Here is a 12,769-nt window from a genome sequence, read left to right on the forward strand (position 1 = left end):
TACATAAAACATGAACCTCATTTTCATTCTGACCATTAACTGGATCCTTGGTCATGTGACCTCAGGAGACCTATTTAATGGCTCCTGTACTCCTCTTTTCAAGAAATGAAGAGGCTGGACTAGATCCTTTGACCTTGATATTTATGACTATTACAAATATGTATTCGTATTTGTACTTTAGGCTAATAAAACTATTTTTAAAGTGTTCAGTTATCAGATTATTATATTTGACTCAATTCTACCTTTTTTAAATGTTAGAGCTATGCTAGATTTTTTTTCTTACAGGTTGAAATTTTAGGTGTGTGGTTTTTTTTAATGTATTTGGTACAGGGTCTGCAGGGTCTACAGGGTCTCACTATGTAGATTGCACTCATAGTGATTCTCTTGTTTTCAGCCTCCCAAGCACTGCAGATGCCACCACACCCAGTCTCAGCACACCCTGGGGGCAGGGCCGGCATGGTGTGATGGGGATCAAACCCAGCCACTGCACTCCGCCTAAGCAAGTGCTTTAGTTCACTGAGATATCTGGCTGGCCTTGAAATTTTAGTTTTATCTCAAAATGGTAAATAAAACAAGGCCTGTCTCTGACCTTCTGCTTCAGAAGGCCTTGTGAAGATAGTGAAGGTGTTCATGAGGGCTCTAATCAGAACCAGAATGATACCAACAAAACTTGTAATTGGTCAAATTTTTTCCCCCAAGAGCTGTTCTAATAGGAATGAGAAGTTTTTGAATGTAAAGAATAAAAATACATAAATTTCAAATAATCCAATTTTGATATTTGTACTTTAAGAGAAAGAAACTTAAATATTAGTGTGATACATGCTTGAAGAAACTCAAAGCCAGGATTTTTAAGCATCTCCCACATACCTGTTCCTTGGTGTTTTCAGGCATGCATGTTGTTTTCTCTTTCTCTTTTTTTTTTTTTTTTTTTGGCTGTACCAGGGATCAAACTCAGGACCTTGCACTTACCCAGCAGGCGCTTATGCCACTGAGCTATATCCCTGGCCCCATGTTGTTTGCTCAAAGCTTGAAAAATTAAAACCAAACTAATTTTTAACTACATTTATGCTAAAGACTAGCTCTTGGTGTCAACAGAATTTCTTAAATTAAAAAGACTATTCTGATATAACTGATCTTTGCTATTAAACAGCACATACCCCTTTATATTTATTATCAATACTTGTACTTTTTAGTAGACCTTGGTTTACCTACAATGTAGTTGAGTGTAATCTTAGTTTCATTAGGGCCAGTAAGGTGCTCCTGTTCTAAAACAGAAAAGTATCCCTTTCAGAAGACAGAGAATAAACGAGAGAAACTGCTGTAGTGTTTTGAGTTTTGGGGGACCTTTTCATGAACGCTTAAACTCTTTTATGTCCAAACCTTTTCTTTTAGTATGCTCTTTATCATAGACACAATAGTGAATTTCTATATTCTGTTACTTTTATTTTAGGAACAAGGAAAAGTTTTGATCATTTGATATCAGACACAAAGGCTCCTAAAAGGCAAGAAATGGAATCAGGGATTACAACACCCCCCAAAATGAGAAGAGTAGCAGAAACTGATTATGAAATGGGTGAGAAACAAAGTGAATAATTGATTTGTGTCATTGACAGTAAGGTGAAAGAGTACCTCAAATCCACATTGACTGTTAGCCAAGTATTAAATCTTTAGAATGCTGTATAGAAGCATTTGTTCTTCAGAAGATAAATTCTGCAGTTCTTAAAGTATGTATCCTGAAACCTGTGCAAAAAGTCATCAGATGTGTGATATACAGTATTATAAATAGCTAGAAAAATTCTGCATAGGTGAATAGTAATTCTGTATATTTATTTTGATGTTTAAAGTATACGAGAATGCCATTAAATTTTAGAACCTTGACGCGCTTTAGGTGCAGTGACTATCCAATGTTATGTTAATGTAGCTGATCTTGTTCATCCATGTCATACTGCAGAAACGCAGAGGGTTTCGTCATCACAGCAGCACCCACATTTACGTAAAGTTTCAGTGTCTGAATCGAATGTTCTTTTGGATGAAGAAGTACTTACTGATCCGAAGATCCAAGCACTTCTTCTTACTGTTCTAGTAAGGATTTTCTCTTTTTTGAGGATTTTCCCAAGTGATATTTATATACCATTCTACTCTTTCAAAAATTTGAAAATTTTATTGGTGCATTTTAGATATATATAATTCAGGGCTGGGGAGATGGCTCAGTGGAATAAGCGCTTCCATGGCAAACGCAAGGGTCTGAGTTCAATCCCCAGTTCTGCCAAAAAAAAAAAAAAAAAACATATAATTCATCAGAAGGAATTTGTTTGAGATAGGGGCTCCCTATGTAGTTCAGGCTGGCCTTGAACTCACAGCGATCATCCTGCCTCAGCCTCCCAAGTGCTGTGGTTACAGGCATGCACCACTGTGTCTAGCCCATAATACATTTTGGCTTTTCTTTTTTTCCCCAGTCCCTTCCCTTCCCCTTCCTTTATCCCTTCTTCCTCTTTAAATGTCAAAAACATGAAAGGAAGATTGTCTTGTGCTTCTCACCAAAACAGATGATAGTTCAATCACAAAACAAAGATGTTCTTCGTTTGTTTTTTGCATCTTGGCAGGCAACGCTGGTAAAATATACCACGGATGAATTTGATCAACGAATTCTGTATGAATATTTAGCAGAGGCCAGTGTCGTGTTCCCCAAAGTGTTTCCTGTTGTGTAAGTATCTCCTCCTTTATTTAATTAGCCTTTATACCCATCTTACGTCAAATGTTTTGTAAAGTATTAAGGAAATGTATTAGACAATACTGTTCACTAGATGCAAAAATAGCAAAATGAGAGAGTGTGGTAGCTATTTTTAGCTTAAAGATAGTGGCTTAAGCACACTGCGATTGTAGCTCAGTGATAGAGTGTGTTCTCAGGATGCACAAGGCCCCACTTTTGACCCCCAGCACCAAAAAAAGCAGAAATACAGTGGGTTCAATGGTGGCTAAAACTAGTTTTAACCTATCGGGAAAAACTTCTTTTTCTGGTCTGGTTGATTTATGTAAGTATCTTACAGTGATGAGCACTGTTCATTTTTCTCATGTAGGAGCAAATGATAGATCGCTGTATTTAAACCTGCAAACCCGTCCTGTTTTGGTTTTCTTTTTAGTAGAGTGTACTTACCTACAAATCAATGAAATTGAAACTAAACTCCTATTTGAGAAGTAAATTTTACTCCCTTTTCACACCACAGCCTCCGTGTTCAAATTTAAATAGCCTGCTTGATGTGGAGGGGAGGCCCACGCCCAAATCCCAGCCCTTGGAAGGCTGAGGCCAGAGGATTATTGTGGATTCACGGTCAGCTGGGCTACATAGTGAGACTCTGTCTGAAAAAAAAAAAAAAAAAAATCAATTTAAATAGCCCAAAGAAAATTGGAGTATTTTGTTCCAATTGAGACCTTCTCTACAGCATGATTATTTTATTTTTGGTTAATTGCAGTATGAATTTTTCAGATTTTATGTAAGTAGATCCTAGTTCTTTTTAATGAGCACAGCCAGATTAAAAGTAATTAATTTCTTCCCAATATTTCATTGGATGGTTATTCTTACCTGTCCAACCTAATTTTGCCTTCCATCATAAAAATCTGATTGAGCGTTTATTAAGCACTCATTAAATTTAATCTTGACTCCCTGAGTACAAATCAGCAGACAGCAGAAAGAAATGATCTGAAAGTGTGCTAACAGGCAAGAAGCCAAGCTTGTCTTGAATAAGCATTTGCAATATATTGTTTCTGTTTATATTTTTCCTGGTGACTAAAAACAAAAGGTAAGCCAAAAAGCGAGCACTCACACACCCCACAGAGAAAGTTAGCATTCAGGTCCCTTTAATTCTGCCACATTGTTCTGTTTTTCCATATATTGTTTTCGCTGATTATCCTCTAAAATATTTCTCTGTTGATTTTTATTTTTTAGGCACAATTTGTTGGACTCTAAGATCAACACTTTGTTGTCATTATGCCAAGATCCAAATTTGTTAAATCCAATCCATGGAATCGTGCAAAGTGTGGTATACCATGAGGAATCCCCACCACAATACCAGACATCTTACCTGCAAAGTAAATTATCAAGAGAAGGATGACGGGGGAGCTTGCTAGCATATGCACTGTTGTAGGATGCACTACTCCAGAATTCTTTATCAGGGATAGGCTTGTTCAGACTTCTCTCTCCATATGTAGTTTCCCATAATTATACTATTTATTATAACTGCTTGACAGCCTTATTAAAATATAGTTTTAGGGCTGGGCAAATAGCTCAGCAGATTAAAGGGCCTCCTTCGGCAGATGCAGGGGCCAGGAGTTTGATCTCTGGGCCTGCGGTACCAGCCTCGCCCCCATGCAGCTGAGATCTCAGTTGAGACTGGGCGTGGTGGCACACGCCTGTAGTCCCAGCGCTTGGGAGGCTGTAAACAGGAGGATACTACCAGTCTGATATATGCAGTGAGACCCTATAGACCCTGTCCTAAATACAAAAAATAAAATAGGTTTTATACTGAATCTGTTTTAAGTAAGTTTTAGTCTACTTTGACGCTCATTCTAAAATGTTTTCATTGTGTTCATAGGTTTGCTTTCTTTTATTTTTTCATACCTGAGTGGAATTCAGAACCTTACACTTGCCGGGCAGGTGCCTATGTTGCTGAGCTATATCCCTGGCCTAGGCTTTATAAATCAACTATACAACTTAATTTCTATTGCCATTAAAAGATACTGTGTCTCTTACAAGAATGACATTTCATTTGTTTCAGGTTTTGGTTTTAATGGCTTGTGGCGGTTTGCAGGACCCTTTTCAAAGGTATAAAAACATTTTTCTCTTATATTCAACAAAACAAAAGTTTTTATCCATGTTAATATTCCTGCTTTAAGAATGTATACTGTACTGAAAACCAGAGTAACAACTCACAAAATGCACATTTTCAGAAAAAGTTTTTCAGCACAAGGTTTCTCCTAAAAGGTAACATCAGTCAGGCATGGTGGTGCACACCTGTAATCCTAGCGCTCAGGGAGGCGGAGGCAGGAAGATCATTTTAAATTGAAGGCCAGCCTGAACTACATAACGAGACTCTTGTCTCAAAAAAAAAAAAAAAAGCATCTTTAATAATACATTATTTTTTATAAAAGCAGCTCCTTTTATTTTTTTCACAGAAAGGTGTGATAAATCTGTGTAAAACTTTTCTACCCACAGACTCTTGTGTATTTGATAATTCTACATTCAGTGGTATTTTACTAGATTCATTAATCTCTGGGGGGGTGGCATTAGCTGATAATAGTGCTATTTATATGTTTAATTACTTTCTCTTTATATGCTTCCTCCAAATTCATTAAACTTTCTTGAAGGCAGGACTTCTGTATCTTCTCCCTTTGGTTCCTAGCACAGTGTCCTAGATACAGGAGTATTAAACCTCTTGATATGCCAGGTGGTCACTAAAAGAATAGGCCTGAAGTCACAGAAAGAAGTGTATCATGCAGCAGTTTTTGTACTTAGAATGCCATAACCCTCTGAGCCCTTCATAGCATCCAGTTAGAGGAATCTAAATAGCATTTGGAATGATGATGTTCTGTTCATTCTCTCTGTTTTGGAAAATTGGCTAGACCTCATTCCTGATGATTGTATTGTCTCAGCATGTAGTCTGTCTGCACATGGCTTTCAGAAAAGTTCATCTGGAAGCATTAAGCTGAATAAAATTACCAGGTTTAAGTCCTATGGCAGTCAATAAGTATTACCCCATCCCTTTTTTAAATGATCTCTAAGATAAAGGAAAAAAACAATAAATTAAGCCCAAAACAAAAATGGAGTTAAATCTTTTTTTGGCTTCAAAGGGGATTAAAAAAGAGTGGAGCTAAAATAATTTCCTATTTTCCATTACAGCAAACACAAATCCCAGACTATGCTGAGCTTATTGTTAAATTTCTTGATGCCTTGATTGACACGTACTTGCCTGGAATTGATGAAGAAACCAGTGAGGAGTCCCTCCTGACACCCACATCTCCTTACCCTCCTGCACTGCAGAGCCAGCTTAGTATCACTGCCAACCTTAACCTCTCTAATTCCATGACCTCACTTGCAACTTCCCAGCATTCCCCAGGTTAGTAAATGTGGTCTTTATATAACTTTGAGCAATATTATTAAGATGCCAACATTAGAAATTCCCTTGTGATTAGATTATAGCAGATTTTGTTCCTTTTTCTCATGAGGGTCATCTTACATTTCATCTTTACTTTGTAACTGAAGTGAATGTTGTTTCTCTGTAAAGTTTTCTACTTTCCAAAGAGCAAAATGTCTCTAGTAGTCACAAACAGGGATTCCAAGATGGATAAGTTTTTAGAGTTGGGCAAGAAAAACAACCGAAGCTGCATTCCCCTGTCAGTGAATAGAACTACCATTCCCTTACTAGCCATGCAAACAGTGTCCTAAAAGCTTCTGTCTTTCTGATAAGGCATACTATATCAAAAAACATATAAAGTCTAACGGTTCACTACTTACTTGCTGCCAGGAACAACCCATAGACCAGCCTGAGGATCTGGGATTAAGTAACAAGCTGGGGTGGAACTGTGATAAGCACCAACAGGGCTCTGGGCTTATTGTTGTCAGAGGGAATGACTTCATATAACTGAACGCCAGAAGTGTTAGCAATCAATGATGCTATGCGTGTTGAGATGACAGTGGACAAGGAAGGAAAGCTATTAGGCTTATGTTTTCTATTTAGAAAAGAGCTGAGCTGGGGAGATAGCTCAGTGGTGTAAGTGCCTGCCAGGCAAGCAAAAGGTCCCAAGTTCAATCCCAGGTGCTGCCAAAAAAAAAAAAGAAGGAAAGAGCTCCTTGTAAAATGTACAAAGAGTATACAGTGAACAGAGTGTACATAGCTCAGTGTGAAGTTACTAGGTTCGATGCCCAATACCACAAAAGAGGGAGAGACAAGAAAAGGCAGTGCCAAAGGCAGATGGCGATGCCTTGTCCCAGGCCTTCAACACATGGCTCTCCGTGGGCAAAGCCCAGCCAGTAGTGAATGTGTTACACTGCAGGTGATTTGGTTTGGAAAGCACTGCCCTAGGCTTTGCCAGTGGTCCTGCCCCATTGTCAGCATTTCAGCTATTCAGACCAGGGCAAAACTTTAAATTTACTTTCTTCCAGATAGTATAACTAATTGAATTCTCTCCATGCACACCCATCCCCCTCCCATAAACCCTTAGCATTTTGAGCTAGAGCACCATACTGGTAATTTACTTACAGTGTTACATTCAGTGGGGAGATGGAGTATTAGGAGCACTAACTGCCTTAGCGCACAGTTCTTGTATATAGATAGCCAAGGCAAGTCTTCTTTATACCACACTTAACTGCCTTCCCACATTTCTCTCATGTCCTTTTTTTTCCTTTTCTTCTCTTCATTCGGTACTTCATTCATTTCTAGCTCATTACTCCTGTCTGCCTTGACCTAAACCTACCAGTCCTTTCCTCCTGTAGCACTCCCTATTTTCTGCTTTAATTTTTATGTATAGCTTTCAACCATAAAAGTTTATCACAGCTATAAAAATAGCTCAGTAGTAAAGCACTTGCCTCCCATACATTCAGACTCCAGCAACACACACACACACACACACACACACACACACACACACACACACGTGGATTTTGTCTATATGGTTCTCTCATTTTAAAAATTTGGTTCCCTTTGACCAAGCTTTAGCCTTTTAAGCTGCTGAAATGGTGTTTTAAAAAGTCAGTTTTATGATGGCAGTGATTTTATAGTACCAAGGGTTGAACCCAGGGCTTTCATACTGAGCTTCCTCCCCCACCCAGTGCTCCTGAGCTAAACATAATCCGAAGAGCTAGAATTAGTACTAGAAAAACAAAACCTGACCACCTACTTAAAAAAAAAAAAAAAAAAACCTTATTTATTGGACTATTTGTTGGAGAAGCCCAAGCCATGAGTGGCTTTTCCAGCTGATGAGCAGAGGTCTACTTAAAAGTCACTGAGTGCTTCATACCCATTTCAAGTGCAGTCTCCCTTTGTCCTCTTTTAAAAGAGCAAGTGTATCAGAATAAAGGTCTAGATAGAGGGCCTAGGATATAGCTCAACGGCACAGTGCCTGCCTGGCAAGCACAAGGTGTCCTGAGTTTGATTCCTGGTACAAAAAAAAAAAAAAAAATCCAGATAGAATTACATATATTTTGTATGTTGTAGTAGTAGTAGTAGTAGTAGTAGTAGTAGTAGTAGTAGTAGTAATCATTTTTTATTTAGTTGTTTGGTTTTTTTTTTTTTTTTTGGTGGTACCAAGGATCAAACTCAGGACCTTGTACTTGCCAGACAAGTACTTACTCCACTGAGCTCTCTCCCCAGCCCTTAGTTTTTTTATTTATTATTTGGTATGGGGCCTGGCTGCTCAGGCTTGGACTCATAACAATCCTGTCTCAGTCTCGCCAGTGCTGGGATTACAGATGTGCACCACCACGCCCAGTTTCAGTAACCAGCACAGCACACCTAGGGTTCCAGGGCCAGCATGGCTTCATGGTACCAGGGATCGAACCCAGTCCTTACACTTGCCAGGCAGGTGCTTAGACCTCCAGCTCCAATTTTGTATATATTGAAGAGACATTAAATAGATCAAATTAGTCCCAAAGTATTAAATTTTTATTTATTTATTTATTTGTTTATACATATTTGATTGTTATACAGTCTCACTACGCAGCTCAGACTCATGGTGATCCTCCTGCTTTCAGCCTCCCCAGTGCTGGGATTATAGGCAAACACCACTATGTCCTTCTGGCCAGCTCAGCCTACTCTGGAGGCTGGCCAGGCATTTGGTGCCAGGGATCGAACTGCAGTCCCCACGCTTCCCTAAGCTTGCCTAAGCAGATGCTTTAGTCCCCTGAGCTATCTAACCAGCCCCATTTTTTTTCTTCTTTTTTCTTTTTCTTTCCCCCCCCTACTTTATATTTGTTAGGATCTCCCAATATTTTTATGGTTTAATTCAATAAGCATTTGAACACCTTTTTAGTAGGTGTACTTTAGTCACTCTGGGCCATTTAAAGATGAAAGAGGTTCTTTTCACCCAGGATTTGACAGTTTTTGTCCATGAATCTCAACATTTCAGGTTTTGGTGTTTTGATTTGGTTTTGTGACCCATGTTGCTTAACAAATTCTGAGTACATATATAAGTCCTTTTCGTTTTAAGTAGAAGATACATAATGCAGTGCTCTGTAGAAAATAATCAGAATTCCAGATATTTATCTTACGATACTCATTGTTTACTCTGCAGGGAGCGGCCTGCCTCTGAGAGCTCTCAATTATAAAGATGATAAACTGTGCACAAAACTATTTTGACCTCTAGCCTGTGATACTTGCCATATTGTGCCTTGTATGTAAATTATTCTAATACTTCAAAGGGAGTATTTTATTTTTTTTTTATTTTTTTTTAATTTTATTTATTTATTTGTGTGTGTGTGTGGCCAGCTCAGCCCACCAGGGGGCGGGGCTGGCTGGCATGTGGTGCTGGGGGATTGAACCTCGGTCCCTGTGCTTTGCTAAGCTTGTTCTAAGTAGGTGCTTTAGACCACTGAGCCATCTCACCAGCCCAAAAAAGGGAGTATTTTAGAAGAGTCGGTAATTGTGGCAAAAATTTTATGACACAGTTTTTACCTCAAAATGTGAGAACTATGTTTTGTTGTGTTTTTTTTTTTGTTTTTTTACAAAAACAAGCCTATGATTTGTTTCAGTGTTTTATACTAAGAAAAACTTCTTAATTTTTTTTCTTTTATGTCATTTTGGAGATAGTATTAGAGCACAGATTTTTCTAGAACAACTAGTTGTTCTGTGTTTCAGATTCACTTCCACTTTATTTAAAAGGCTCCATGCACACCTGACACCCATTCTTCCCCCTTGCACTATAATGTAGACATCCCTCCAGAGAGGGGGGAAGGTCTGCTAGCTTTCCTAAGTATCCTAAGCCAATACTGCTGATAGCTGTTTGTGTGGAGGGACCTTCTCTCCCAACTGTTTCTCTAAATTTAACTCTCAGCCATCAGTATCCCTAACATGTTTACTACATTTAAAGTAACTGTCTCCTTAAAAAAAAAAAAAACTTAAGAGGCCTCTATCTTTAGGCCACTTAGAATATCTGATACTATACAGATTTTAGTGTTTTAAAAGACAAGCTTAAACAAATAAAATAATAAAATAAAGAACTACCTAAGGGGCTGGGCAGGGTGGGAAACACACCAGTAGTCCCAGTACTCTGGAGGTTGAGGTAGGAGGATTGCTGTGAGTTCAAGGCCAGCCTGGGCTACATCGTGAGACCCTATCTTTAAATAAATAAATGCTCAAGATACCAACAAACCTTTTCTTTGATTTTTTTTCCCCCTTTATTATCCTGTATTTAGGGAGGATGTTTCTGGGTTTTTTGGATTTGTTTTTACCTTAGTGAGACAGGGTTTCATCATGCAGCTCAGGCTGGCCTTGAACTCACGCTGCAGCCCCAACTGCACTCAGACTCACAGCGATCTTCCTGTCTCAGCCTCTGGAATGCTGAGATCACAGGTGTGCACCACCACACCCAGCCTGGATAAAAATAATTTTGATTGAGCAATTACTTGTGTGTAACTTCTGCTAATTTTTTATCATATGTTTGAATTTAGTTTTGGTTTTTGGGGGGTTTTTTTGGCGGAACCGGGGATTGAACTCAGGCCCTTGTGCTTGCCAGGGAAGTGCTTATTCTACTGAGCCATCTCCCCGGCCCCAAAATTTAGTTCTTGATTTAAGGTAAAATTCTTTCTTTTCTTTTTTAAATTTTTTTTTTTTTTTTTTCTGGAACTGGGGATTGAACTCAGATCCTTGCGTTTGCCAGTGAAGCGCTTATCCTACTGAGCCGTCTCCCCGACCCCAAAAATTCTTTCTTTTTTTTTGTTTTGTTATTGTTGTTGTTTTGTTTTTGTGGTACTGGGACTCAAACTCGGGACCTTGTATTTGCCCAGTAGGTGCTGTACCACTGAGCTATAACCCCAACTAAATTAGAATTCTTAATTCTAGTAAAAGAGCCAGACTTGATGGCTCATGCCTATAATCCCAGCACTTGGGAGGCTGAGGCAGGAGCATCACTTCAAATTCAAGGCAAGCCTGAACTACATAGTGAAACTCTGTCTCAAAACAGATGTAAAACTAATCATCTGTAAAACTGTAAGTTACATTTATTTACATAATATAGTATTTAGGAAACTAATGGTCAGAGCTCAGTAACAAAAACCAGATCCGTGAAAACCAGAGAGCGTAGTAATTACCCATATCTAATCGTATTTGCCTTTTTAACATCCTGGACCTCACTTACTGTGCGCTTTCTTCCGTTCTGTGGCGAAGCTCCTCTGCCTTGCTCTAAGGCTGCAGTTCTCATGCAGCTTCTCCCTTGTCAAGGTACTCCTCCCTTATCCCCTGCATGAGATGCCGTGTACCCCGCACCCAGCCTGGGCACATGGCATGAGGCTTCACTTGCAGTCCCTGCAGAGGAGCTAACAGAGCCGCTACTCCACGAGGCTGGGGCTTATGGGAAGCACTGGCCTGTGTGTCCTGCGTCAGCCAGCGAGGGGCTGCACATGCCTCTCCTGAACATTGAAGCTGTAGTCTCTGCACTGAAACAACAGGGTACCAAGGAACTCAAGGGATAGTGAATAGAGAGAAAGCAGGACATGTGTGTGGTTTGAGCAAACCCTTTTAAGCTACAAAAAAATAAGTAAAGCCAATCTTAGACATTAGAGCTGGGTATCTGTTCTGTCACTTTTATTTAAGAAAAGGTATATACTCACTAGTTAGCCCTAAATACTAAAAAAGAAAAATGAGACACACTTATGTTTATTAAGAATTATTTTTTCTTCTGTAATTAGGTATAGGAATATTAAACCTAGACAGAAAAAAGAGCTAACAATTGGTGAAAGCCCATTTTGTTAAAAAATGGTTTTGAATTCTTACATCCTATGTACCCAGGGCTCACTGACCTACATTGCCAGCCCTACCCACTCGCCCACCCCGTTGTTTGGTTGGTTGGTTGGTTGGTTGGTTGGGTTTTTTTGGTGGGAGCAGAGCAATGGGGCCTCACTAAATTGCCCAGGCTGGCCTCGAACTTAAATCCTCCTGCCTCAGCCTTCCAAGTAGTTGGGACTGCAGCTGTGAACTACCATTCTTGGCAGCTTGTTTGTTTGTTTGTTTGTTTGTTTGTTTAATTTGAGGCAGGGTCTCTTGATGTGGTACAGGCTGGCTTTGAACTCAGTTACGTAGCCCCAGCTGGATTGGAACTTATGGCCATCCTCCTGCATGCTAGGCTTATAGGCATATGCCACCATGCCTGACTTTGAAATTCTTACAAATTAGAATTTTGTATATTTGTCTCAAACTACAAAGTTTTTAAAATATATATTTAATTTCTCCTTGAGTGTTTAGCATTAAGAACAAGCTATAGTCACTACTTAACTTTTCTTCTAATATTTATTATATTTTGTGCTTATTTACATTAGCTGTAGTAATTTTACAATTTTGAGTCCAACATTCTAATATACCTTTAAGTATATCACTTAGTCCTTTGTATTTCAGGTATTAGATACATCTTAATTTATATAGTAATTATTTTACCTGTGTGCAAAAATTCTTCACAAAGATTATTTGGTTGGTTTTTTTACCCTTTTTTTTCTTAAAAGACCATCTCGGGCTGGTGAGATGGCTCAGTGGTCTAAAGCACCTACTTAGAACAAGCTAAGCAAAGCACA

General features: G+C 38.9%; 1 protein-coding gene across 6 annotated transcripts in view; it reads left to right on the forward strand.

Annotated features, from left to right (window-relative positions):
- Nf1 (neurofibromin 1) overlaps positions 1–12,769 on the forward strand; it is a 307,973-nt gene that overhangs the window by 285,937 nt on the left and 9,267 nt on the right. For all 6 annotated transcript variants that reach the window (XR_002821949.1, XM_004635435.2, XM_023719976.1 and 3 more), the window contains 6 exons: positions 1,451–1,573; positions 1,952–2,082; positions 2,604–2,704; positions 3,944–4,086; positions 4,773–4,819; positions 5,894–6,110. Coding sequence is in view for 5 of the 6 variants with exons in the window: in XM_004635435.2 (XP_004635492.1) it covers positions 1,451–1,573; positions 1,952–2,082; positions 2,604–2,704; positions 3,944–4,086; positions 4,773–4,819; positions 5,894–6,110 (762 nt within the window). In the remaining variant the exon portion in view is untranslated. The remainder of the gene's footprint in view (positions 1–1,450; positions 1,574–1,951; positions 2,083–2,603; positions 2,705–3,943; positions 4,087–4,772; positions 4,820–5,893; positions 6,111–12,769) is intronic.

Source organism: Octodon degus, unplaced genomic scaffold (assembly GCF_000260255.1).
Source record: "Octodon degus isolate 3935 unplaced genomic scaffold, OctDeg1.0 scaffold00072, whole genome shotgun sequence".
Classification (NCBI taxonomy): domain Eukaryota; kingdom Metazoa; phylum Chordata; class Mammalia; order Rodentia; family Octodontidae; genus Octodon; species Octodon degus.